At 39.8% G+C, this 27,935-nt stretch overlaps 1 protein-coding gene across 1 annotated transcript; it reads left to right on the top strand.

Moving 5' to 3' along the window:
- Positions 1 to 830: 830 nt before the first annotated feature.
- Positions 831 to 27,935, top strand: EHD4 (EH domain containing 4). The gene is made up of 6 exons (XM_030949714.1): positions 831 to 1,144; positions 8,859 to 9,035; positions 13,327 to 13,424; positions 17,491 to 17,903; positions 20,701 to 20,865; positions 23,308 to 27,935. Exons 1-6 carry the CDS (start codon positions 909 to 911, stop codon positions 23,842 to 23,844), a joined length of 1,626 nt encoding a protein of 541 aa, XP_030805574.1. The 5' UTR covers positions 831 to 908; the 3' UTR covers positions 23,845 to 27,935.

Here is a 27,935-nt window from a genome sequence, read left to right as displayed (position 1 = left end):
GATGTGCTGGGCCAGCTAAAGGGGATTTATATGATATGGATGCTTTGAAGGAGCCATAAGTGTGTCACACAAAAGGCACATTTGTAATACAGTGTTTAAACACCGTTTCAGCAAAAATCTCCACTCCTTTGCTTTTAATGGAGATCCCAAGTTTTTGTTTTGTTTTGTTTTTTGTGGTTTTTTTTTTTAGTTACTGAGCACAAACTTTAATGTCAAAGGACAAAAAATATTTTTTTATTGATTTCCCCAAGACTGTAGTGAATCCGGTGTTACACTCCACTAAAATCTCCTGTAAAATCAATGGGCAAGGTGACAGGACCTAGGGTTAGAACTGATGGCCGTATCTTCTACACACGTCTCACAGAAAGATTTCCCTGTTATACTAAGATTTTTCACTGTGTTTAAAACAGTTGCCCGATGTCGCAGCTAAACACCACGGCGCTTAGTCACACATTTCTTTTGCATCCAAGGTCAGCAACCATCATCACAAAAATACGAAAAGCATTTGGGCGATTCTACGTTCAGATCGGAGCTGTCAAAGTGTTTCCGGATTTCATCGCAAGGGACTGAGATTTTAGCGCAGAAGAGCAGCAGGCACAATTAAACCTCTAGAGACGGACTTGTGGCCAAAAAACAAAAGAAAAATCATCGTATTCGAAAAAACCCCAGACGAACTCCTCTTTCAGAAGAACCTCAAACCCACCCGGCTCCCAGGGTGTGTGCTGCAGGGAGCGGGGCCCCGCCCGGCCCGGCCGCTGAGTGGAGCGCGGCCGCGCTGCCGGCACCGCCTCTCGCCGGGGCCGGGCGGGTCCGCGGCGGCGGCGGCTGCGTGCGCGGGAGGCGCGGCGGCGGCACCGGCGGCAGCAGCGGTAGTGGCAGCAGCAGTGCAGCGGGACGGCAGCGGCGGGATGTTCAGCTGGCTGGGGAAGCAGGGCGGCGGGCGGGAGCGCGTCGGCGGCGCCGACGTGGTGCAGACGGTGACCGGCGGACTGCGGGACCTCTACCTCCGCAAGCTGCTGCCGCTGGAGGAGCACTACCGCTTCCATGAATTCCACTCGCCCGCCCTGGAGGAGGCCGACTTCGAGAACAAGCCCATGGTGCTGCTGGTGGGGCAGTACAGCACCGGCAAGACCACCTTCATCCGGTAGGTGACCCCTGGCGTGCGCGGCCCCGCTCTAGCGGGCCCGGCCGACGCCCCCGCCTCGCCCCGCCGCCCGCTCGGTCGTGCTGGCTCAGCTCCTGCCCGGCATGGTGCTGCCTGCGGTAAATCCCTCCCACGCCCTGTGCGGGCAGCGCTGCCCCGCGGGTGCAGCGCCGCGCCCGTGACAGGCGGCGGGGCTGAAGCCTCGACCCTCCCGGCGAGCGGGGCTTGCCAAGAGCCTCCCGGCTGTGTCGAGGGTGTGCCGCTCCCCACCCTGGCACACGCTCTGTAGCTCTCCGCTTACTTCCCGTTCAAAAATATTGTGTCTGTTTCATGTTCTACTGAGAAAGTGTAACCCCGTTGTCTACTTCCTCTTAGTTCTTTTAATCCCTAAGTTGTTTCAAAGGAAAACCAGGGGCTGCGTGTTCAAACGGTATGACTGCGCCGGCCATGGGGAATCACTTCACCCTATCTCCTCCCCTTTCTTTCCTAAAAGTAGCTTAATGCACAGATCAGATGTGATCATAGAGGAGTAAGGTGACAAGAGTTTTGGAAAAAAAAACACGTGGTATCTGTAAAGTCTTCCTTTCCATGTGCCTTTATTTTGATCAATTACATTGAAGAAGCAGTATCACTACTAAGGCACCTTAACATTGTTGCTCCTGTTGTAGTGTCTTCTGTCTTTCCTATATTCCTTATTTCTAAGTTTCTTGGTAACTCATTTTTAGGAAGCTGAAGCATATCTCGGCTAAGCACAATGCTATGAATCTGTAAATATTTTGCATATGTTTGTCCCTCTCACATGCCCCTTACAAATCAGTCTTAATGTTTTGCCCAACTCTGCAAGAGACACTGAGGAGTCACTTGGTTCACATTTTGACCTGCTTATATTTGAAGTTCATTATAGTCCTTCTGTAAAATTTACAAATATTTATCTTTCAGTTCCAAAGATTACAGGCAGCCTTTCCATAACACTGTTTTCTTTTTGCAGTGCAAAATACCTACCTCCCCTCTCCCCTGAAGATCAATGTTTACCTTTAATCACCTGAGTGCTTTTCAGTTGTTTACAGAACTAATCATGTGTCTTTTCAGGTTCTACAGCTAGCTAATTGAAAGCTTGAAGTCAGTCGAACGTGGTTTCTTTACTAATTATTACTGAACTCCCACAAATGCATAAAGAGGCGTTGCTCAGAGGAATATTTTAAAAATATAAATAGCTGTGTAATTAAAAGAAAAGAAACTTAATTTCAGGATCTCCACAGACAGTCACAAGGTGGTGAGTGGGGGAGGGGTTTTTTATCTGGATTTTGCCAACGTTTCTCTAGGTATATTCATTCATTTTCTTCTTTAAAATTACAGTTGCCTTGTTAGTCTGTATATATTTCCTGATAAGTGTTGTTACTTGGCTTATGGACAAGGGATGGGGAGAGCGCAGGTAATACAGAGGGAGGCAGAATGGTCAGAAGTATGTCCATACCAGAACTTGTGCTGTCTGTCAGCAGCATTGTTCTGTTATTTGCAATTCATAGAAAACTCTGGGTCTCCCCTCCTGTGAGAGTCTGCCTTGGTTGAGAACGCAGGTTCTGGATTTATGGACATTCAGCTTTTCCGTCCTTTATAGCTGCCCATATTTGACTGAAGTACAAGTCAGTACTGTGCTTAGAAACATTAGTATTTCTTGCAGTGCCTCAGGCGTATTTTTGCTACTGTTGCTTTGTGAGTAACTTTAACAATAAAATCACTTTAACAATAAAATGCTGAGCAAAAGGGTTGATTGATACTAATGTACAGTCTGAATGAGAAAGGACCTATACTTTATTACAGCTCTTACCAGCTTTTTTTAGCATTTGTTGGTGCCAGATGAAGATGCCTAGACAATTTCGACAGAGATGAATTTTTCAAAGATGGTTTCTCGTGTGTTTTGTTAAAATACCTGACTTGATTCAAGATGTGGCTTCTACTGTGATGTGCCCTTCTTTTTATCCTCTTACCCCTTTCTGCTGTGCCCATTTTAGGTAGCTTGCAGAACAGTCTAATCTTGTACAAGGTATTGGAGAAGACAGGCATTAACTGCAGAGGCCAAATCTGTAGCAGGGTATCTTTTATTGCTTCTAAAGGCTATCACTATGATCAACATTCCTTACCTCAGTGTTTTCTACAGCATAGATAATAGTTGGCTGAATCAGCATGAAAAAATGCTCCACTGAATATGGGCAGCAGCTTAGACAATAGTGTCACAGTGACCGTTACTTAAAATCCAATTTAGAGGAGAAAAAGAAGGGCAAAAAAGAGAAGTTCTTATATACTGTGTGTAAGACTTAGAAGAAGATGTGGAAAAATATTATAGTGTCCAGGTCAGCCAGAAATAAATTTAGCCACTGGTAGGCTGAATCTCCCATGGGAAAATGTCATACTCTCTCAATATTGTTATAATCCTGTATTTGTTCTAGATGATTTTTCTTAGGATGAAGTAACACTATAGGGGATTTATTGCCCCAAACCTTTTAATAAGCAAACATTATTTTAAATAACTAATTTTAAACTGCCTTTTGTTCACATTTCTTGACTTCATAGTCAGGAGGGCATATTAGGTCTACTTAAGTGTTTACAGTTGGGTTTATGTGTGAACATAACAATTATGTTTAGCTGTCTAATATTCATTTGGGATTTACATTGATTGAGTCGTTATCGTGAGAACTTCACATTTTCATACCTCTGACACATCCACATCCACCCAGTTCCTTCCACTAAGTCTTTATGGAAACACTGATGTACCAGTGACTAAATGTCCCTGGGGATTAAGATACGGAAACAAACACTTCCAGGTTTCTAACAGCTCTTGTGTTTTTTCACTCAGTGCTGTTTATCCGCTTTGGCACTTGGAACAATGCAGTGAAACCAGTCAGTTTTGCTGTCTAAAGTGTAGTGTAGTGATAGTTTTATTCACTTATTTGACAGTGCTGACAATTCAAACAAATACATCCAAATGTTAATGCTTGTCCAGTTGTGTTTAATGAAGTGGGAGTATGGCGAGAGCCAATTGTTACCTTACGTGAGCTGCTTGGCCTTGCGGTTTCTGTAGTTGTCTCAATCTCTCGTGCCTCTTTTAGGAAAAAAAGTGGGGAAAGTGGGGACAGGAGAGGAGAATTGTACTGTATGAAAAAGAGATAGAAGGTAGTCAATGCAAATAGGTAGTTTCTTTCATTCTGTTTTAGAAGTGTAGGAGACTGGTTTTTTTTTTTTTTTTAAGAACTTATCAACATGAGACAAACCAGAAGTAAATTCCTCAGATTTCCAGGCTGTGCTTTTACTTTGCTCACAGGTATTACTCAGAGGTTAAAAATTGTAAACTTCCTGCTATTTAACTCAGACAGAGCTGACTTTTGTGAAAGCACCCTTTTGTACGCATAATGTCTGGAGTCTGCAAGTAGTGTGCGATCACTTGTGCAGCTGCATCTATTTTTTTGGGGGTGAAGTGGGAGGAAGGTCCCTCTTAATTTCTTTGGGTGAAGGCTGTAATTTCTTCACTAGCTCTGCATGAAAGCTTTGGATTATTTAGAGCAGAATTCTTACACTAAAGCAAACATCTAGTTTTGCTGTGTTAAAAAAAACCCTGAATACTTGGTGCAGTATGTAGTATGGAGGTGAGCAGCCCTATAAAGGAGCCATGAGTTTATCTCCCAGTGCATCACAGGGTATCCCTGTTCAGTGCTGCTCTGTCCAGCTCACTTGCTTTTAAGCATTAGTGTGGCCTAGCTAATACATTTAGACTTCAGATGGTAATGGGTATCTGCAACTGTGAGTAATCTTTTCTATCTCTGGGAACTTTGGAAGCTAGTTCCCCAGTCTGGATATACATCTTGCAGAGGAACCTAGATGAATGTTTATTGGCAAAGCTGAAAGGTTATAGCTCAGGTAAAAACAAAGAGAGAAGAATCAACAGGATGTCTGTTGTTTGATCAAGACTGTCTTTGGGGCATTGGCTATTTTTAAGCATTCTTCCTGTGAACCTTTTTGAACTTCTTCTCTGCTGAAAATTCCTGAGAAGAGCATGTAGTTGCAGATGCTGAAAATCCAGGTATTTTCCTGTGCTAATAAAGCATTTGGTGCAGAAACACTGACAGCTTTTCAATTTACAGAAGATTGCTCCTAGCTTTTATGTGGGTGAGTAAAACTGTTCTTTCACACTGAGAAGTGTGATGCATTGTGTTGTGGCTTAGCCCACCCTACAGCTCCAGCCTGCAGCCTAGCACCACACAGCCACTCACACCCTGCACAGTGGCATGGGGGGGAGAATCAGAATGGTAAAACTGAGAAAACTCATGGCTTGTGATAAAGACAGGTCAGTAGGTACAGTAAAAGCATCACAGGCAAGACAAAGCAAGGAATTAATTCACTACTTTCCATGGGCAGGCAGATATTCAGGTATTCCCAGGAAAGCAGGGCTCTATCATACATAACAGGGACTTGGAAAGGGAAAATGCTATCATTCCAAATGTCTCCTTCTTCCCCTAGCTTTATATGCTAAGCATGATGCCATATGGTACGGGACATCCCTTGGGTCAGCTGGGGTCAGCTATCCCAGCCGTGTCCGCTCTTAACTCTTTGTTCACAGGGTGGGATGAGAAGCAGAAAAGGCCTTGATTCTTAAGGCCTTGAGTGTGAGTGCTGCTCAGCAGTAATGAAGATATCCCTGTATTGTCAACACTTTTCAGCACATATCCAGAACACAGCCACATAGTAGTTATTGTCCCAGCCAAACCCATCACACTTGAGCACAGCCAGTGCTCAAGAAGAGGTTTATTTTAGTCTGTACTAATTCTTGATGTGCAATTGTGAGCCAATCTTAATGGAAAATACCTGTGATGCAAAGTGATTTCTGTGTCTGTTAATAGTTGTACCAGGCAGAGCATTGTGACTGTTGGGTGGGGCTTGGTATTTGGAAGGAGGTCTTGCCTTCCTGCATTGTTATCGCTATAAAAGCCTGTTTTTTAAAGCTGCCTTTATGACATTAACTTGGGAGTATCATTGCAGTTCAGTAGCACTTCATTCTGGTTTAGTCATTTCAAGAAAGCGCTAATCGGAATTTGCACTATCAAGTTCAGAGCAGCAGAAAGAGATGTTGGAAATAATGAAAGATACTCCATACTTGTAACTCTTTAAACGTGCTACAAATTCATGAACAAGCCATGAAATTTCTTTTTTAGGCATCTAAAAGACTGTCACCACTGAATTTCCACAATGCAGCTGTAATTTATGAGCTTACGATAGATGACAATTATCCTGTTACCCTAGAGGTGTCTGCTGCTGCATTTAGATCCCCCCATGTAGTTTTCCTTGACCTGGGATGGGGGACTTCACTCCTGTGCATTTAATTCAATATATGTTCTTTACTGCTGCTCTTGGAGCATCTTCTGGTATATGTTGTCTGTCACCTTATGAGTTGCTACCTCTGTCAGCAGAAGCCTGGGAATGACAATTTGTATCTACAGAAGAGCTTATTTACAGAGCTCTCTCTTAGAGACCCATTGTCTTTTAAAAGAAGGGAAATGAGGAAAAGCAGTGTTTGAAATAGAACGTTTTATCGTGGCAAGTTAAAAACTTCTTTTTAGAAGACAAAAGTATAATTATCTTTCAAAATCAAAGCCATGGATAACGCCAAGCTGGAAATTTTTAGTGACTCTTGTGAGTTAGCCTTGGCACCCTGTTATAGAGAACTCTGGTGTGCAATGATGTTCTGTAAAGAGCTGGGAACACACTTTGGCATTTCAGGTGTTCAGCTGTTTGCCACAACACTTGAAAACCCTGGATTTCCATTAGGGCTTCAACTGGTGAGCAATTAAAGGAGTTTTGTCTTCATTTAATTCAGATAATTTAATGATTTAATTTGTACAGTGAGGGATCTGCTGCATTTTACAAACCTGTGTGGGCAGAGAGGTTTGAGTGTTGTTTCATTTGCTTTTGGAGAGGGGTCAGTTTTATTTCCCTGTTACTGTGCGTTAGGTACAGCTTATTCTAGAGATAAAACAGATTGGCATGTTCTGGCATGATTGTTCTTATGTTCCTCCTCTTATGTTCCTCCTTCCTCACAAGTTTTAGTATTGGTATTTTTTTAATTTCTTTTTTTGGAAGCAGAAAGCTACAGGAAATCTCATGTAAATAACTGTTCCATGCTCTCTGATCATAGGTTGAGCAAATTGGAGCCAATTTGCTAAGGCTACTGGAAAACAGTCTTTGAAATATGTAACATATATTTAGTTTCTTAAATTCAGCTTCTGTGCACTGATCTATAAAGTTTGTGAATGCTTGGGTACTTTATTTGAAAACAGAGATTGTTCAGCAAGTATAGATACTATGTAAAATGTTTTTTGCAGCAAAAGCAAACAGCAAGTCCTCTCAAATCAGTATTGATTTAGTAAGCTATCGCAGAATAGGCATAGCATTGTTGGATTGACTCCAGAATAAACCTTTATTAAAAGAGCAGCATTAATATAGATGCACTAAAATGTAACTAGTGCTGTTGCTGCATGCAGGACCACCACCTGTGCCTGAAGAAAAATTCTCATGTAAATCCAGTTTTGATTATGTAAATAGTTAAAATATACTTGATTAAAATTGTGGTGTTTTGGGTTTTTTATAGGAACTGCAGGGTGACATTGAAAATGTTTTGTTTTAGTCTGGAGCGCCAAGATGGTGCTGTTGTGCCTGAGGACAATAACACTCTTGCTGTAAAGTTAAGCAGAGCTGTCTGTGTCTCTGTGAAGGATGGCACTTATCATAGAATGTGTGCTAGAGGGAGGTTTGCTCAAAGGACTTGGCGCTGCTTTTACTTCCTTGCGCTTGCCATCCATGAAGGGATGCAGACAGGTTTTTTATGTAAATAAATGCCCTGGTTCCATTAAGTTTTAATACTTAAATACACACTAAATTCATTTCGGACCTTGTTGTCTGGAAAGTCAAGGCCCTCTGAGTTTGTGCCATATCTTCTGTCAGTGGACTACTCAAAGGGAGGTACAAGATGCTTTCTGGTGGTAGAGCACTGCCTGACTTGGTGCCTTTTGGAAGTACTTTAGTGTTAGGCCTAAATTTCTGCAGATCTGACTTAGTTAACAATTAATTTTTGATGTGCAGGTCAAAGGAAAAAAAAAATTTCCTCACTCCCAAAGAGATAAAATTTTATTGTCTCATAGTGGTTCTCTTTGCCTCTGATAGGATAAGTTAAAGTTAGTGAGATCATACCAAGTTGATTAAAGGGTTGGATCTGTCAAACTGAATCTGCTCACGTGCAGATTCAAACCATTCCCTTTTTGTACCAGCAGCACTGGTATAGGCTTGGAAACACTCAGAAAAGCAGCGACGTGTTGTAGTGTAACCTACAGCACTCAAATCTTTGGTAGAAGCATCCACTTAAATGGTTGAGGTGCTGCAGTTAAGGGGGTACTTTCCACACTATTTGTGAAGGGATTTACTTTATCCTTTTACCTAGATGTTGTGAAAAACTAATTCAGTTCTCTTCCTCCTTCCCCAATTAATAGAAATAATGAAATAAAGGAAAAATGTAATCTTAATCTTATAGAATAGGTATATCCTTGGGAATTTTCAAGCAAATTGTAGGTATTTGCTTTTGCCATGGATCCCAGTCATTCATTGTTTTGGAATTCTTAAGTATAAATATAGCAATTGTGTATAAATACATTTATGTGTTCTCTACCTCCAGGTACCTGCTTGAGCAAGACTTTCCAGGCATGAGGATTGGTCCAGAGCCTACCACAGATTCCTTTATTGCTGTAATGTATGGAGAAACAGAAGGAAACGTTCCTGGGAATGCCCTGGTTGTTGATCCTAAGAAGCCATTTCGGAAACTCGGCCGCTTTGGAAATGCTTTCCTGAACCGGTGAGATCATCTTGCTTTCTGTCTTCTGATGATTACATTTAAATTTTGGCATGTTCTGTTTTGAACAACATGGAATAAATATTGAAATACAAGCAGGATTGGTGGCAGTTCAGGTGAATTAAATGAAAAAAGCCAGTACTTGGTAAGGTGGCATTATGACAGAGATATTCAGTTGTCTGAATAGAAAATAGTTGTTAAAACCAGTTCACAGAAAACTGTAGAAATGATCCACTGGGTAGCTTGTTTGTGAGGCATGATGCCAGGTGAAACTCAGGATAAGTTTATGCCAAAATTCTCAATAAAACGGATAGGTTAGTACTATTTTTTAAAACTAGCATTCAAAAAAAAAAAAAAAAAACCCCAAGTATTTTCCCTTTGGTGCTGTCTAGTTCCTTTCCACTGATTTCACTGGATATCTTGGTAAAGCTATTTGAAATTGTGAATTGCTGGGATATGTAAAAAGAAATAAAAGAAGGAAAAGATTTGAATGTGCCCCCGTGGATAAAATAAGCTGTTAAGTGTTTAATATTAACTGTCTGGGTGTTCAGGTAGTTCCATAGACCAGGGAGATAGTGTTAGCTTCTACTGTGTATTTGTAAAAAGGGAAGAGTTGTTCAGGGGCTGTGAACATTTTGATAGTAAACTTAAGTAGCATGCTGAATATTTTCAGTTGAAAGTTAGTTACTAATAATTCCATTCTTATTGTCTGAGCAATCACCTTGTTTTCTTCCTGTATTTGATGGTAGCTTGACATGGAGGCCTCACTTTGCAAGCCAATTTATCTAAATTGGTTCTTTTTAACAATAAACTTTCCTGTTTGGCTGATAAATATTGGCACGCGTGTTAAAAGTTCATTATGTACAATTTTATCTATTGCTGTGCTTATCCAAAGAAGAAAGTTTATAGCTGCTTACAGTTGGTTTGACTATCACTTTGCAGAGATAAGAATATGTGTGTGGGAAACTGTAGTGAAGTCCCATTTTAAATAACAATTTTGAGATTATTGGCTAAATTCTGTCTTCCAGATCACTATTCTGTTTCTCCCTTTCCTCACCACTGTGCTCTCTACAAAAAATTAATATACTTACAATAAAAATTATATAAATTGTATTTAGCATAATATTTAAATATTTGCACAGAGCATTTAATAATGGTGTGTGTTTGTTTGGTTGAGTGGCAATGTAATTGTTTGCCTAAATCATCTAACTAGTTGTGTCAGGTTCTGACTGTTATGCAAGCAAGATTATTAGCTAGCTAAAAAGATGTACTTTCAAAGTAACTGATCAAATTACTCCAGTTCTTTTGGTGACTGTGATATTGTTGTATTGAAGTGCTCTGAGCACCTTTATCTTCTCCAACAGTCACGCTTACTCGTTAGTTATTCAGCAGAGATCTGGGTGCTTATCTTTCCCTAGCATTTTTCAAAACTTACCAACTCCTTTCTCACTATGACTTAGATGAAATTGTCTTAGGCTTCAGTATCTTTGAGTTCCTCCCAGATTACCTGTAATCATAGTACATATTTTACTTTTCCTTCTCTCATTTGCCATGCTGACAGTTCTTTTTATCCAATATTACATTTTTCACACCTGCCTTAATAGACTTCTCCCTACTTCCCCCCCACTGAGTCCCATCCCATCCCCCACCCCCCCATTTTATTTTTTGAATAGTTTCCCTATCCTGAGGTTTTGTTTTATGGAAGGACTTAAGGCTATGAACACTTAGACTATGAAGTTGAGTATCTTTTTCATCCAAGTCTAACAATCCAAATGACAGGAAGCAAGGACTGAGGTAATGGAAAAAATGAAGCAAACAAGAACACGGTATCACAATCAGGGCTTGTACTTAGTAATTAGCTGTATTAATTTATTGATGTTACCTTGCTTTTGTCTTTTTCCATGACCCTTTCTAATTGCCCCCTGTATCTCACTGATTGTGGGAGGTGTTCCTCTATTAAACTCTTGCTTATCCTGTATACTTTTAAGAAAAGTTGGGGAGGAAACCGAAGCGGGACAGGACCTAGTGTGCCCTTGGATGCTGGTGAGGGAAGAATACTGCATTATACAGTAATTTACATGCAGAAAGCCATGTAAATAAATTAGTGCTGCTGAGAAGAAATGCATTGTCCTGGTCTATTTTGATGTGTCATAAGAAATTACAGTCATTCTGTTTTTGTAACACTTTTTCAAAAAATCTCTCATTTGGGTGGATAGTGTGTAGTTCTGGTTTTTGTGATGTAGCACTTACATGACCTGCATGAAGTGGTATGTTAAGAAATAAGTCTCAGTGTTGAAAAGAGACATCCAATTACCACTATTATTACAGTTGTCTAAAATATTAGTTGGAGGCAACATTTTTAACCCATCTTTCATCTTCATCTTATGGACATACTCTAAAAGCTAACAAGCATTAATTCTGAGTTCATGCTTCTATTTCCTGTGTGTTTACCCATGTGTTTACTTATCTCCTCCCATTGCCACCAGTGACTGCTGGAAAGATGGCAGTCTGCATTTCTGAGGCCTGTAATTCTCTATTTTATTGCATGGTCTTTTCCAGCTGTCCCAGTTCGGGTGGTGCCTGAGTCAAGACACTGCTCTATTGTTCAGCTGACATAACAGTGCCTTTCTTCCTGTAAGATAGATCTAGAAACATCTTGGTGATACTGAACAAGCACTGGGCTTTCTAAGGTTGGATGAGAGTGATAAGAAAAAATATACATGAACATTCAGTCTTCACACTTCCAAATATATGAAAGCTACTTCATGCTGTACATACTAGTGATGTATGTATTTTTGTAATGGTTCACATGATTAAATGTATTTTCTTTGTCACTTATGCACATCTTATTCTTCCACATAATGTGTTTGACATAGCACTGCCTTTAGGTTTTGGCAAGTTCAAATAATGTAATTTTGACAAGTTCAAATAATGTAATTTATGTTTACATACCCTCAGGTTCTAGAAGGCTTGGATGGCTTTCCTTATGCCCTTTTGGATTTCAGGGAGAGGCGCAGGTGATGCTGCGATTTCTGTTTTATCCAAGAAGTCACACTGTGTGCTTTTGTTAAAGGTTCATTGCTGTAAGGTCTCTTGCAGAACAAGGTGAAGTGAGGTGTTAAGACTTGTTTTCTTTTCAATTGCCTTTGAATAATTTCTATTGTATAAAATACCATCTAGACTTTGATCTAGTTTACATTTTGTATCTGATACTTGACTGGTTGAACTCTTCCTAACTCAGATCATTCAAGGCCTTAAAGGTCTTGTTTGACCTCAGCACAGCTACAGTTTCCTGTCTGTGATACCCTTTTTTTTGAGGCATTGTGCTTTGTGAAGCCATAGGTTGATGTAAGGCAGCCCCATCTTGGAGCCTGAGGCTGCTGCTTAACCCTGTGTGGGGCAGCCTCGCAGGAGGAGGCTGGGTTACTCTGTGTGCTCATTTGTATCTTCAGCTGCTCCCTGATAAGAAGATTAAACTCTTATGCAAATCTCTTAAAGGGAGGTTATGATGAAGGGCAGTGAAGTTCTTCAGTCATTAACTGTCACAGAAGCATCATTGTAGCTTGCAAGTAACACACCACGTGTTCTGCACAGCTCTGAGTCCTTGTCAATTATTTATTCTTCTGTAATACCACCACTGAATTTGCCTCTCCTTGCAGAGGCAGGAGGTTATTGTTTAGAGCACACTGTGTGCAATTTGAACTCCTGCTTCTGGCAGTGTGATAGTTTTGGCTGGGTTTGTGGGAGAAATACTGGTGTTTTTCACTGGTGCTCCAGCTGAGGAGAGTGGTGGGTTAGGGAGTAGGGATCACTCAAACACTGTTAAATCAGGCAAGAGGGAGATGTGGCAGGGACTGGACCATAAACATATTGCAGTATGGCTTTCTCCTTCCTCCCCTTTTCAGTCTTGGAGTCTAGTCATAAGCTGGAGTACATCAAGAATTTTCTCTTGTGTGTACTACTAATTTTGGTCCTAGCAAAATGGGTTTGATGGAGTCTTCTTAATGTTGCATTTACAGCCCAAGTTGTCAGCTCTTGCAAAATTTGAAGTCTTATCAGCATTTAGATGTACAGTTTTACAACATTTTCCTGTGGGGTTTTTTGAGAAGCTGTCTTCATAATTTTTGTTAAACACATATGCCTGCGAAACATAGAGGTTTGCCAGGATTCAGAAACTGTTTTGAGTCTCATTTAAGTCTTTCTAAAATCAGATATGTAATGGGGAGCTCTCAAGCAACAATCTCTGTGTGAGCCAGAGCTATTGTTAATGGATTTTTTCCCTGCTTTCCTGCAGGTTCATGTGTTCTCAGCTACCCAACGAGGTCCTGAAGAGCATCAGTATCATTGACAGCCCTGGAATTCTCTCTGGAGAGAAGCAGCGCATCAGCAGAGGTGAGTTGCCGAGCTTTATAGGCACCAAGCTCACTAAATGTTTTCTGCTCTACTGGACAAATCAGCATCCTAATCTATGGGAAGCCTGTTTTAGTGGTACTGTATGTACTTTTGTACTGCAAGCCCTGTACAACCCATATTTTAAGGCTGGATGCAGCTTTGGAATTTTTTCTCTTGAAAGCTGGTGGAGGTTGGTATTTCTGTCATCCTGCTGCTATGGCTGCAAATGGCTACAGTTGCATGGTCTGTTGACTAATTAGTACTTTGTCACTCCCAAGAAAAAGCCTTATTTTGATCATTTTAATTGCTTTCCATGAAGTATTAATGACTCTTATATATACTATTGAAGTTCATGAATGAAGAAATGTTTCATAATAGCTGTAGGTTGGTCATGTCTGAAAAATTCAGGGGTGGGGCTATAAATAAGGTGGGTTTTTTTGGGCACAGCTGCTAGAGCCGCTTCTTAAGGTTGCTCAGTCGTGCCATAATATAATACAGTCAAAAGAGGAAGTCAAATGGTAGAAGGAGAAAGAGCAAATGAGAATATTTTTAATAATATGAAAATTCTGCAGAGAATTGAGCACTGTTTATCAAGCTGTTTTAAACATTAGCCTGTCTTGAGAAAGTATTTAAACAGAACACCATAATGTAAACAACTTTCTTCCTTGCATTCTTCAGCTGTATTTGAGTGCCTGTTGCTTTTCTGTGGAATTGTAAATGGTAGTGATGCCGGGTGTGGCTTATGCTGCCCTCTGTTTTCAGGCCTTTGCTTAAGAAATGAAAACTTGTGTTTCATGTCTCTGTCAGAGGAAATAAACAATTCTTTACCATATCACAACTGGAATTTTTTGAGGAAATCATGGTACAAGCACAATATATGGCAGCTATGCAACAGTAGTTTTGTCTTTATAATAAATTGACAGAATAAGGGACTAACTTCTTAGGACTATAATCTAAATTATGCTTACCTAATAAACTGGTCTACCAGATGCTTCTGGATTCTTTGTTCAGTGATGTTTTGTCGTCTTTATTACTCATAATCGTGGCTTTCCTTTATGTGATGTGTTGGTGAAATAGTAGAGATGAACAGCATGAGAGCTCTACATCTCTGCAAGCAAAGACTTGAATGTTGTGAAACCAGAAATAAAACAAATATACTGCATGTTGGCACTCATGTTTTGGACAAAAGCTTGAGAGTACAACTAATGATCTTTATTCCTGAAAAAATCTTCTGATAAAATGTCCAAAAATATTTAGATCCCAGTTTACAAAGTCTGACAAAATCAGCAATGGTCTGCTTTTCCATTGCGGATTCCAGCTCTCTTTTTTCTCCTCAAGTTAAAACTTACCCCTTCTTTGCTTGTTAAATCAAGAGAAAATTATATATGGCATCATCTGTTGCCACTTTCATAATACTACGGAAGGGAACATGAAATGAGCAGAAAACTCTAGAGTATTATATTAATATGCCACTGAAAAAGTGAACAACTGTGTAACCAAATTCAAGACCATTAGGTAATGCTGTGGAAGTCTCAGACTTCCAAGTGCAGGACAGAGTTGTGTCTCTCTCCAGGTTGTGTTTCACTGGTAGTCCTGTTTTGCCTGAAGGACCATGACTCTTCACTACCATCTAGAATTTTTCCTGAGATTTAACAAAACATGGGTCTTGTTCCCTTATTGTTCAGAAACTCCTTGTCAGGATGGTATGTGCCTTATCAATTGTTACTGCCTAGCTGGCCTGCCCTTTGATATGATAGACTTCCACCTAATTTGACATAGTTCAGTGATTACCTCAAACTCTTACCTGTTTCACAGGCTTTAATTTTATTAGATGGCATTTCATCAATTTTTTTACATGTGATAAAATTGTGTTGAATGTGTCCCTTGTCATAGTTCTTTTATCAAAGTGTAGTTCTCCTGTATGCTGTTAGTTTTAATCATGTTTAAAGTGTGGTTGTACCAAATATGAGATTTTGGGAGTTGGTTTTAGAGCACTGTTCTCTCAGTGTCCCAGGCTTTGAGGGCAGATTAAATCAAGGTTTCATACACTGAGGCATCACCATACAAGGAGTTATTTACAAGTGCCTATGCATTTATTGTATGCACATACTCCACGCTATCATGATCAGAAATTCCTACACTCAGCCTTGGCTGAAATACTGCATGGTCATATACATTTCCTGTAAATGATTTTTGGGCTGCTTATGCAGTTTGCGTATAGGTGGTTTTGTGGGGCACAAACTTGACTTGTCCTGTGATGCTGCAAATAGCAAGGTTTGTCTGACCTGCTTCTTGAAGGAGTCAGTCTGACTTAGACATATTTATGGTATAAGTCTAATTTAGCACATTTTGAAATTTGAGTTGCTTTGATGGCTTTCTAAATTATTGTGTGTAAATGTAAGCAGGTTTGTACAAGGTGTTTTCTGCTACCCCTGAATGTGTCTGTCAGAGAGGGTTCTGCTTTCTAGAAGTTTAGCTTGTGTCTAACATTGGTAAGCTACAGCTTTTCTTATTTAAAATGTTTGATGGAAGAATAACATTACAGGGCTTCAGTGTAAGACCATGTCTCTTTGCTGTTGGTGTTCTTTTTCCATCTGACTAGCTACTGCTTAGCTATTTACCTACAAACAAATGTAACATCTGTACAATATTAAAATTTGACAGGTATCACTAGGAGTAACTTGAAGCCTTCTGAGACCAAGAGAGGACTCAAATAGTAGCTTTCATTTTAACATGCAGGAAAACAGCAAAGGGACTATGTAAAATTTGAGGACTATGCACTATTTCCCAGCGTGCTCTATTTTTAACTCTGGAAAGCATCCAGGCCAAAGATGAAGGAGCTGATTTCTTGAAGGGTCAAAAATATACACAGAGGGCAACATTCAAAGAGGTCTCAAGACACACCTTTCCCGCTCCTGTTGTCAGCAGGAGGGTGTGCCAGAAGCTTCCTGCCTGTCAGTTCAGGGCAGTGTAAGTGGCTGGAGGAGAATGTGCAGATGTCTGCCAGCATTGTCCCCTGGGCAGACAATGCCCGTCCCTGTGCTGCTTCTGCAGCATCACTGGTGATGTTCACGCCCTTGCAGACAGAAATGTCTGCGTGGGCTGCAGGATTTGGAAAAACGAGTGTCTGCCAGGATGTAGGGAGGAGCCCCTTTAGGAAGGGAGGGGGTGTTTCAGTCATGACTGAGTGGTGTGAGGGCAAGTGTTTCAAAGAGTATGGGGAAAGAGTTCAGGGGAAAATGGATATTGTTTTTTTTAAAAAAAAGAAAAAGACTCCCAGTACATACTTAGCTGTTCCTTACTCATACTAGATGAGTCACATCCATGCCAAACCCAGAGCCTCATCACCAGTGGTGACTCTGCGGATTAGATGTGTCACTTCTGAGTAAGGAGTTCCTGAATGCTGTTTGTTGTGTGGATTAGGTACTAGCTGAACCTGTAAAAGCATTTAGACAGGTGCTATGAATAGGCTTTCCTTTAGAATGTGATAAAGCTTGTTTCAATGATCAGGAAGGTCACTGCTCATGTTCTGTAACCTGTCATGTCCTCAAAGCCATCAGCAATGTACTCACATTACTTGTAAATTGTACTTTTTAGTCTGCTGTGGCAAAAAAGCAGCAAGTGTTGCAAGGTAAGGAGAGATTAGTTTGAAAATGGTTTTAAAGGCTGTGTTTGAACCATTTTCTCATTCAGATAAGCAGTGCTACCAAAGTGACCAATGTTGCAGTGATGAAGAGAGATTGTCATTAGAGTCCCACAGCCATATTTAGCTTGGGTGTTGTGCTGGAACCAGACTCCTGGAAAGAGGCAGATGTGGGTGTGAGACAGAAAAAAGAGCAGTGATAAAAACAGAAGGTGGTAATAGTGAGACTGGTCCAAGGAAATGCAGGATACAGTTGTCCTGACCTCACTGTCCAAAGATACTGTCCTCTTGAGTAATAAATCTCCTTTTTGCCCCCAGGTAGAGGCTGTTACCCTCTTGTTCTCTATCCCCAGCCCTACATTCTCTAAGGCTTTCCAAAACTTTTCTGAATGGTAAGACCATAACAGTGTGTTCTTCCTTCAGGCTACGACTTCTGCCAAGTCCTCCAGTGGTTTGCTGAGAGGGTTGACCGAATCATCCTGCTTTTTGATGCCCACAAGCTGGATATATCTGATGAGTTTTCAGAGGCCATTAAGTCATTCCGGGGCCAGGATGACAAGATCCGAGTGGTGCTTAATAAGGCTGACCAAGTGGACACACAGCAGCTGATGAGGGTCTATGGTGCTCTCATGTGGTCCCTGGGAAAGGTGATTGACACACCAGAGGTGCTGCGGGTCTACATTGGCTCCTTCTGGGCCCATCCTCTCCGAAACACAGACAACCGGAGACTCTTTGAAGCTGAGGCACAGGATCTTTTCAAGGATATCCAGAGTCTCCCACAGAAGGCTGCTGTGAGGAAACTCAATGATCTCATTAAAAGGGCAAGACTTGCAAAGGTAAGAAGAGAACAAAATTGAATGAGCAGTCTCTGCTGCTCTCAGTGTGTTCTCAACCTTGCCAATTTTTCTCTTGCCATAAAATATGTCTTTTTAGCACAGTTTTTAATCTGGGATTGAATTGTCACTTTTTCAAGGAAAAGATAGTCCCTTGAAGAGAAAGCTATTGGTAGAAGACAGGAGCTCTAATTTCCTGTGCAGTTATAAAATCAAATGCATTTTCCTTGAAATATATTTTAATGTGAACTACTAATCAGAAATGAAGAGGACTTACAAATCCATCAGTATATGAATAGTTGTTTCGGGATGTGTACCACTTCCTGTGTTGGCTTATTTAAATTTCTGAATATAAAGATAGACTTTCAGGAGTTTTTGGTGGGGTTATTTTTGGGGGTTGGAGGGGGGAATGGGGGGGGGGGGGAGGACTGTTGGTTTGGGGGAGTTTTGTGGCCTGAGCTTTAGGGCACCCTGTAGAAGTTGCTTCTTTGAAAATTCAATTTAAAATCACAATGATGTTGTGTTAAAAGTTGCTCTGATCCCAGAGCAACCTCAGATCCAATGTGTTTTGTAAATGTTGGCAGCATTTTGTTTTCATTTGTTACAATCATTTTGGCTTTGAAGGAGGGTAAGTTGAGTAATTTTTAGATATTTCTATGAAATGTAAAATAAAAATTTATAAAGGTGAACACAGTACACAGTGGTCTTAGGGATATATTAGACAGTCTCAGCAGGGGAATAAACTGTTTATGTGCAGGAAAGCAGCAATGTAATTCAGTGGCATTTTTCTGCCTTCCAAACTGCTCCCGAAGTATTGAGAGTTAAAAATAGCTTTTTACAGTGTTGAGTGTGGGGTTTCTTTTACCCTATTTCTGTGTTACCCTCTTCTTAATGTTTTCTAAAGCACTTACAGTAAATAGAAACAAAAGCAAATTCTTAACAGGGTGTCAGATTTGGGCATTAGGCTTTTTTCTTTTTTTTTTTCTTCTCTGAGTCCTGTGACTCACTATCCCGTTTTGGAGATGGGGACTGCTCTTATCTACAAGAAACACATGTGCATACTGGCAGACCTTAGGCCACTTAGAATACACATGTGAAACTGTGAGTGCTTATGAATTATAAACATACTTTTCTGAGTTTGATAGAAATATTATTTTAGACATAAGATCCATAAAATTGCTCACAATTATTTATAAACTCTGTTAAAAATACCCTTACTGAATCCATTCTGTAATTCTGGAGAAATACATCTGTACTCTTAGAAAATTTCATGGGTTTATGCTTCTTTATGCTGGAGTATTTTTTCTCCTCTACAGAAATGTAAATTTATTTGCCATTAAAATGCATGCACTCTTTTTAGATTTAAGGAAGTGTTGTGTGAAATTTGTGAACTTAAGATGTGCACATAAAAACTGGCTACATAATCTTTCTTTTTAAACCAAATTTTTTTTTTTGTTTCTTCCTAAACAAATAAGGAAATGAATGGGCAATTGCCATGTGCAGATTGTGTAAGGTTTGTATAAAATGCTATAATACAGACATTCTGTCATGGTTTGGTAGGTATTAAGTATTATACTTACACAACACTGAAGCAATCACTTGCTTTACTGATGCTTTTTAATGGCAATTTATCTTCCCGGCGTCTTCAAAATTTCACCTGTTTATGGCTCAACAGTTTGATAGATGTACCTATTTTTTAACTCTTTTTTTTCTGTGTGGGTGAAAATTATAACTAACTTCTGATTTGTGGACAGCTACATTCTTTTAAAATGAACAAGGACCAGATGTAAAGACATCCTGTAGTGGACGTCATTTGGCTGCTGTGGTCCTGCAGTGGTCAGAGCTTAGGGCAGCATTACTTCTGAAAGAAGGCTCTGCCCTGGTGCCTTCCCTCTTGTGTGCAAAATGAGTATCAATGTCCACACAATGAGCTGGATAGGTGAACTCACCTCACTTAGGAATTGCAACCACTGTTTCTGTGCTGGAGCTGATCACTTGTTCTGTGGCCAAGCAGATCCTTTTGGTGGAGAAAGGTGGTGGGAGAAGAGATGAATGGTTCAGAATAAAGGCATAAGGAAGGTGGGCAGGATGGATATTTGGATGGCAATGCAAGAATCAGTGTGTTTAAAGACATCTTAAATTAGTGTCTTTCCTTATAAGCTGGAAAGGCTCTACTTCTCTCCCTAGGGCTTCACAAGGCAGCCATGGCATGCTGCTCCTGTTGGAACTGGCTGCTCTGTCATCTGCATAGGTGGCTGCATAAATACAGACTATAGGTACTCACTTTTCTGTCAGTGAATAGGTAGGAATGCAATATCACTTCAAATAGATAGCTCTGCCACTTAGCATACTTGGATTGCTGGAGGAATTTTCCCATTGATGCCCACATTGGCTGCTGTGGCAAATGAGCTGCAAATCATACAGATGGACCAGCTCCAGTGTGGCTGGAGCTCTGTGTGTAGCGTCAGGATGTGGGGTTTGTGGTCTTGCCTTTTCTCTTGCTGTTGGTACTCACAGAATGCTGTACCAAGCTTCTTAAAAGAGCAAGTGTGCATCTGTATTTCCTTGAAATGTGTTTCCTTTCTCTCTGCCCCTCAAAGGAATGCTGAAAGCAGCAAAAGCTAATAATAACTAACAGGCAGCTAACTGTTCATGTAAACATGAAGTTCCAGAAACAGTAGTTGATAATATACTTTCCTTAGGGAAACATATTTCTGTTTCTTTTTATGACCTAGGTGATGAACACTACTGCTAACTGTTGGTAAACAGTAGTTTTTATTTCAGTATTGCTTCTTTTTAGGTTCATGCTTATATCATCAGCTATCTGAAAAAAGAGATGCCCTCTGTATTTGGGAAAGAGAATAAGAAGAAGGAACTGATCAACAAGTTGCCTGAGATCTACATTCAGCTGCAGAGGGAATACCATATTTCAGCAGGGGACTTCCCTGAAGTCAAGAAAATGCAGGTAAGATGGTAGATTACCATTCCACTGATTTAACTCTTAAGTTTGTAGCAGGATTGCCAAAATGGAAAAGGTAGAACAGAGTATCTCAGCATTACAGCTGAGGGTGTAGAGCAGTTGAAATGACAGTCATTTGACTGATATGACATTAGAGTGACTTGGAAGTGATACAGACCAAAAAACAATGGTAACTTGCTTAGCATGCATTCACTGATACAGGACTACATAAAGACTATGAAAATAAGGAATAAAAAATCTGACCTACTCTCCCTTTAGTCAGTACTTGGTCTCTCCTGACAGGAAGTACTAAAGACTTTGTGCAAATAAAATGACAGTGAACACTCACAGGTTAAGGGGCTTCTTTTGAATCCTAAATGTGGTTATATTTATCATTTTTGTGATAGTATCAAATATTTGTGTAGGTGAAGATATCTTTAGTCATAAGTTCGTTTTTACTCTACTCTGTTCTTGTTCTTACTGGTACTGTTTCCCAGTGAGTAACAAAGGCAGTGTGTTACTTGAAAAGTCCAGCTTAAAACCTCTTGCTTCTGAAAACAGTCTTTGGCTTTTTTCCTGTCTATGAAGGAGAGAGAGAGAGAAGTTCTAGGTTTATGCTCACAACTTATTTTTAAATACCTTTTGTGTCTTCCTCTTTTGGGTTTTCTGCAGTCTTTCAACCAATTTTCTGTCACTTTCTTGCCTATTTATTTCTGTTCTCTGATTCGAGATGAGTTAGAAATATCCCAGGGAAAAACAGCTCATGTTTTTTTAGTAGTGATTTCAAGCATCAACTGGCAATTTTTGTATCTCAGATCATAGGCTTCTTAAGTGGCCTTTGAATTCGAGGATAATTCAGCTTGGAAGCTGAAGAACAAGAGAGCAGTAGCCTGCAGTTTGCTCTGACCATGGACTAGTCATGAGTGTGATGGAGGATGTTTTCCAGACGTATCATTCTGACAGCACATGTGGTACACTTGCACAGATTTCATCAGGAGTGATGATTGGTTGATTATCTATACGAAGGCACACATTTCTTTCATAAACTAAAGTATTTAACCTGGGAATCAACTACTGGCATGAGATAGCAAATCACCGATGAAGCATAATATGTATTTTAGCAAAGTTTTCACAGGCAGGATTGGTGGAAGGATTTTGTGAGTTAGGCTTTGAAAGGGGATCTTGTGGCAAAAGTTGACTCTTTCTTCCCTTGCTGCTTTTGCTTGTGATGCAGAGTGAGAGAATGAGAGATCTGAATATTGAAACAAAATTTCAATGAAACTCTTTCAAACTTACAGTACATGTTAGTTAAGCCTCAGCAGCAGATGGCAGCAAATATGTACAGGAGATCAGTCCCTTCTGTAATGAGGAGAAAAATTGTGAGAAAGCAAAATTGTGCAAAAACAAAATTGTGCCAAAACCAATAGCAAGTTGTTCTTTGATTCCTGAGATTTATTCTACTCCATACATTTATTCTGATCAGGTGCTGTCAATCAGGTGATTGTGTATAAATGTCACTTGAACACCAGAGTTGTTGGTTGGCTGTTTTTACCCTGTGCAGCAGGTTTCTTGGGTTCATGTCATGATCATTTTGATACGTATAGGAGCAGCTCCTTAAAGTGATAGAAGGGATTTGTTAAAGCAATTTAACATAATTTTACAGAAGGTGAGAGGTGGTGGTGGTGATGTTTGAATCTTTTTAACCTTTTCCACTGTAACTTTCTCTTCCTGGCAAGCATTTTGCATGTAGAAAAAACTTAATAATTGCCTAAAGCATTTTTAACTTTCTGATGCTGTGGTGTAAAACATGCTTGGGCCTGTGTTGTAATAGTACATATCACCTAGGTAAACATCTCACTGGTGTTAGGATGAAAACTCCACAAATTCTGTAGGGAGCATCTGACTTCATGAGTTCTGGCAGCGCTGCTATAAAACATTGCTGCTGTTATCTCAGCTCAGCTTTTCTTTAGTAAAGGACACCTTTTCCTGACCTAATCACAACCAAGAAATCTAATCTATAAAATCAGATCAGTCCTGCAAACATTTGATTTTATTTTTAACTTTGAACTCTTGCATAAATGCTAGCAGGATTGAGGACTTGCTTGCACACTTTCTTTGATGTTTGGAAAAAAATTATCAAATGGAAAGTTGTGGCTAACATTCATCAGCTGCTGTGGTTTTATCCACGGCACTTGAAAATTTGCATGATAAATGTAATTTAATAGATAAACTCATACACTGTTGCAAAATTGTCTTAGTGTGTTTGATGAAATATATTGGTACATGTGGTTTTTTTCTCCATCAAGAGGAGTTTCAGCTATAGAAACAGCTTCAAAAGATATGTATTTTAATTGAATTATCACTTGACTATTTTAATTTTAAGCCCATTCTTTAAACTATTCAATGCATTGGAATTGTTTTTAACTACTGTCACTGTATCATTCACAGGAGCAATTGGAGAATTGTGATTTCACTAAATTTCATTCTTTGAAACCAAAGTTAATTGAAACTGTGGATAACATGCTGGCCAACAAAATTGCCTCCCTGATGAACCTAATCAGACAGGAAGAGAGCAACATGCCCACAGAGATGGTACACGGTGGAGCGTTCGATGGCACCATGGCAGGACCTTTTGGCCATGGATATGGGGAAGGTGCTAAGGAAGGAGCTGATGAAGAGGAGTGGGTTGTTGCCAAAGATAAACCTGCTTACGATGAGATTTTCTACACTCTGTCACCAATCAATGGCAAAATATCTGGGATTAGTGCAAAGAAGGAGATGGTGACTTCTAAACTACCCAATAGCGTCTTGGGGAAGATCTGGAAACTTGCAGACTGTGATGGCGATGGGATGTTGGATGATGAAGAGTTTGCATTAGCAAAACATCTCATCAGGATTAAACTGGATGGATATGAACTGCCTGGCACACTACCTTCCCACCTGGTGCCACCATCTCACAGGAAACCTTTCCAGACAGCAGAATGAACAATACAAGGAGAAGAGTGAAGATTTTGAAATTCCCACAGGAAATGTGTTGAAAATACCAAAATTTGAAGTTAAGCTTAGATCCTTAAACCTCACAGCACATTTCACACAAGCTACTGAAGTTATAGGCATGGCAGCAGGGAAACATTTGTGTCGCTGTCCCTGCTGACCTTCACTCAGACCTGCTTATCACAAGTGCCTTATAATAGCTCTGTCATGAGGTGAAAATGTTTTTGTAGTCCTGTGTCCATGTCTTGCTGCCTTCACAACCATAAAGCAGAAAAGACCATGCATAAAATTTGCTGACCTTCACCAAACCTAAATACTTATCAACCCTGTATCCAGACTATCCTAAATAGCACACTGTAGCTCAAAATGTTAAATTCACCTGCATATGCAAGGAATATTTAGATGCTAAAAATGTGCTTAAGCCATTGAGTGAATGTAAGCATCTCTATAGTCTAAGAAAAGGCTGATATAAAAGGAAATCCTTTTCTTTCTTTTTATTGTGTAATTGGAATTAGAAAAAGATAGAAGAATAATGAGGAGTCTTGTAAGTGCTCAGAATATGAGCAAACTTGTTTTAAAACTTCAGATTCTATCTAGAACTGCAAAATAGTAAATTTTTTTTCGATCTGTCATTGTGTCTTGTCTGAAGAACAGCTTCTTCAGTTTTACACAGCACTATATAGTCAGTATTATCAATAGAACAACTGAGATCTTTGTTCCTTGTATTTAGAGTTTTCTTTGCAGTTTAAGCTTAGCTTCTCTGCAGACAATGAATTTCTGAATGGTTCAAAGTGACAGCAGAATGGTTTCTTAAGTTGAAAAAACCATGTTTGCATTGAAATTAAGCTTCACTTTCTCTTCAGAAAATGTGTATTGCTCAAATTTAGCCTCCTCAAAGCTCATCAAATTGTCTCAGAATATTTTCATTGGTATTTAATTTCTAGTTACAGCTAATTATACAGTTATGTCTGTGTATTTTTTAATATACAATATATTTAAGAGAAGTTTTTAACTCTTTTGCCAACACGTAGCTGACAACCACAAAAGAGAGATTCAATTCTCATGGTAGCAGATTTGAAGGATGGGGAGGCTAACAGAAACTGTTACATTGACTGTAATAAATGTAACTCATCCCTCCAAATATTACTCCTTCATTGAAAACAATCCATGAAAGGAATGGATGCTTAATAAACATTTATTTTCCAACAACACACAATCAAAGTTGAACATACTGTCTACTTACAACTGATTTTTATCAGTACCTTAAAAGAAGGCAAGTCTTTGGCCCTGTGAACTTGAGTCTTTCAGGGAGGTCCAGTTCTTTCCTAAAATCAAATTTGGCCGCCAGTTCTGGTCTATGTGTATGAGCAGGAATTGACTTGTATTCCATTTGTAATAGGAAAGATCCTATACATCAAAGGTACTGTAGTTTTGAGCACTTTCTTGTTAAGTCTCAGTAAGTGGCAGCAGTAATGCCTTCTGAGACAGAGCAAGCCAAAAAGTGCTTTAACATCCTTGTAGTAGGGGTGGGGAGGAAATAGTTTGGATATTGTCTCCCAGTTAAGGTTTTAGTCACACTTCCATGTTCAGTTTTGTGGGTGATCTAAGAAAAGCCTCAGCTTCTTTTTTCAAATCATGTATTTATAGGTTGTCAGGTTTAATACTTCACATCTTTCTGGACCTCTCATCTTTCTGTATCTGTTCTATTCTGAGGTGCAATTTCCATTAACTTTGTCAGGGCACTTGCAGGGGAAAACAATGATGCTATTTTAAGTAATGGCAGAACGCCACTTCTACCTTGCCAGGTTTCTGGGCCTGTATCAAAGATGTCCTGGCATAGTTGAATTGTTCTGAGGACTTTTTTTTTGCGGTGTTTTGTTGTTTGTTTTTTTTTTAATTCTTAGATGTGTTTCCTATCATTCAAGCATACCAACTTTATTTCTGTTAGACCTAAATTAGGAGCCAAATTAACCTTAGTGCATCTCTGTGCACTTCAGCAGAGCTGTGAAACTTGACACTGAGTCTACCTGTGTGACTGTACATCTGCAGAGTAACTGTTTTCTATGTAATTTATTTTTGATTGAAAAAAGTAGTCTATAGACATTGCTGGTGTTGAAAAAGAAAAAGGCTGCAGAAGTAGTAAGGTGTGTTTGTGGGTAGTGTCTGCAGTCATTACCACTTCATACACTACTGACCAACTTAGTGCTAGTGACTAGCTTAATCAGGACAGCCACCAGGAGAAAGAATGCAAGCTTGTGTATTGTGACTGCTGGAGTGTAGGCAAAACTGAGAGGATCTGGGAAGCTGCTGATTTTCCCACTTTGCCTTAGCTTGCTTTGCAGCAGCACAGGGCTGCAGCAGGGGACTCCTGCTTGAGTTCCCACCATATGCAGCTTCCAGGGGTGATGCTCCAGACATATTGGAGCCATGTGATCCCATGCCATTTGAAATATCCTCCTTCAGTGAGAAGAGCAGGATAGTTTCAGTGGTTTTATTCTTTTTTTCTAGTTTTGTTGGTAGTAAAATGGAGAACACAGCCTTTTCCTCAGTCTCTGTGACAATATGCTAGTTTGGTCTTAAGGCAGACAAATTGAAATACATCCTTTTGATAAGTTAAAAAATTTTGCCTAGATGGAGTTGTAGTATTTTGCTTTGTGTTCCTGTAGAATTTGGAAGATGAATGCATGAAGCATGTATAGGAGTAGAGGTGAGTTTTCTCTGGCTGTCTGGAGAAATATGAGTGTAGTGTTTCTTGGTTGGCATCCGCAGCTACATAAGTCTATTTCTAGGTATGTGGTACCTAGGTACCACATAAATCTAGGTATGTGGTACAGTGAACTTAGATGATAGGAATAAAATACATTTCATGGGAACTTTAAACAGCAATTTCTTGCACAACTAAACTGATGGAGTAGCTTGCTGTTGCTCAGGGGAGGGGTTCTCTTCTCACTACGTTCTCACAGGTCCATGGGTCTCCCCCATTTCCCTTGCTGGCTGTCTGCAAGCCTGTTCAGTTAAACCAGACACACACAAGTGTTTGGGTAATGTTCTGTGGAGTTAGTGAATCCGTGTGTTAGAAGCATGGCAAGTGAGCAGGATTGCCTTCTCTCAGGATAGTATGCTCTAAGTAGTTATTTTAATAGCAGTATGAGGTAATCTCTGGTGTGCAGTTTGTTGCTAATGTCTGCTGAAGAAAGGTGAAGATGTTGAGTTGGTTGGACATTTTATGCCTAGGATTTTAATAACGTTTTCTGCAAGATCATTCAAAGCTGTCTGTAATTCATCCTGTGAAATCTGTGCCCACTGATGTAGCCTACTGTCTTAAACTAAAATAGAAACTGCTGCTTTTACCTTTTCTCTAACTATTCCACAACATAGTTTCAATTTACAACCCTAGTTCTATTCCTTCATAAATTACGAGGTTTTGTTGCAGATTGGAACAGAAAATGTGGGGCTACAGTTCCTAACCACAATAGAGGACACTGAGAGACTTACAAGCTGTGACAGCTTGAAATTGGAGAGTTTACAAAGATTTTTAAGTCAGGGTGAGGTCCCATTTGTTAGTAGGGTGTGATGTGGATTTGTGTGGAACCTGGTCTCAAAGCAGCAGGTATGTGGTCCCTGGCTTTCAGTATTGTTTATTGCCAGCACGTGAAATGCATCCTCTTTTTCTTTCCATCACTTTCTTCCCTTCACAATGTGCACTCATTTTAGTGGCTCTTTAAATTGTTGGATCTCAAGCAGAGTTTGAAGTGTATGGTTTGATGGATATGCATAACTTGGCATTGAGGAATGATCATGAACTTCATTTTCTATTTCACATGCTCACCTTTTCTAATATTTTTGTTAAACACTGTTTTCATTTAAAAGGCACTCTGATTTTTGAGGAAAGGCTTGATCTGTGCAGTGTGCTTCAGTTTGTCCAATTAGGCAAACAAAGTTTTAAGTTCATTATTGTTGCACTTTTATTACACAGTAAATTCTTTGCAGATACTGTAATATATTTTAATATGCTTTGTAATCATTTTTAGAAAGCGGTGATAAAAATTGCTGATTTAATAAACTAATATTGAACTACCTGA

This window comes from Camarhynchus parvulus, chromosome 5 (assembly GCF_901933205.1).
Source record: "Camarhynchus parvulus chromosome 5, STF_HiC, whole genome shotgun sequence".
Lineage (NCBI taxonomy): Eukaryota > Metazoa > Chordata > Aves > Passeriformes > Thraupidae > Camarhynchus > Camarhynchus parvulus.
Note: the sequence above shows the minus strand (reverse complement) of the source record. Positions and strands in the feature narration are given on the sequence as shown.

Bases quoted from the DNA above. Each gene is read 5' to 3' on its own strand.
- EHD4 (XM_030949714.1), top strand. From the start codon at position 909: ATGTTCAGCTGGCTGGGGAAGCAGGGCGGCGGGCGGGAGCGCGTCGGC. The intron at 9,036-13,326 runs GTGAGATCATCT...GCTTTCCTGCAG, and splicing joins GGAAATGCTTTCCTGAACCG to GTTCATGTGTTCTCAGCTAC. The intron at 17,904-20,700 runs GTAAGAAGAGAA...GCTTCTTTTTAG, and splicing joins AAAGGGCAAGACTTGCAAAG to GTTCATGCTTATATCATCAG.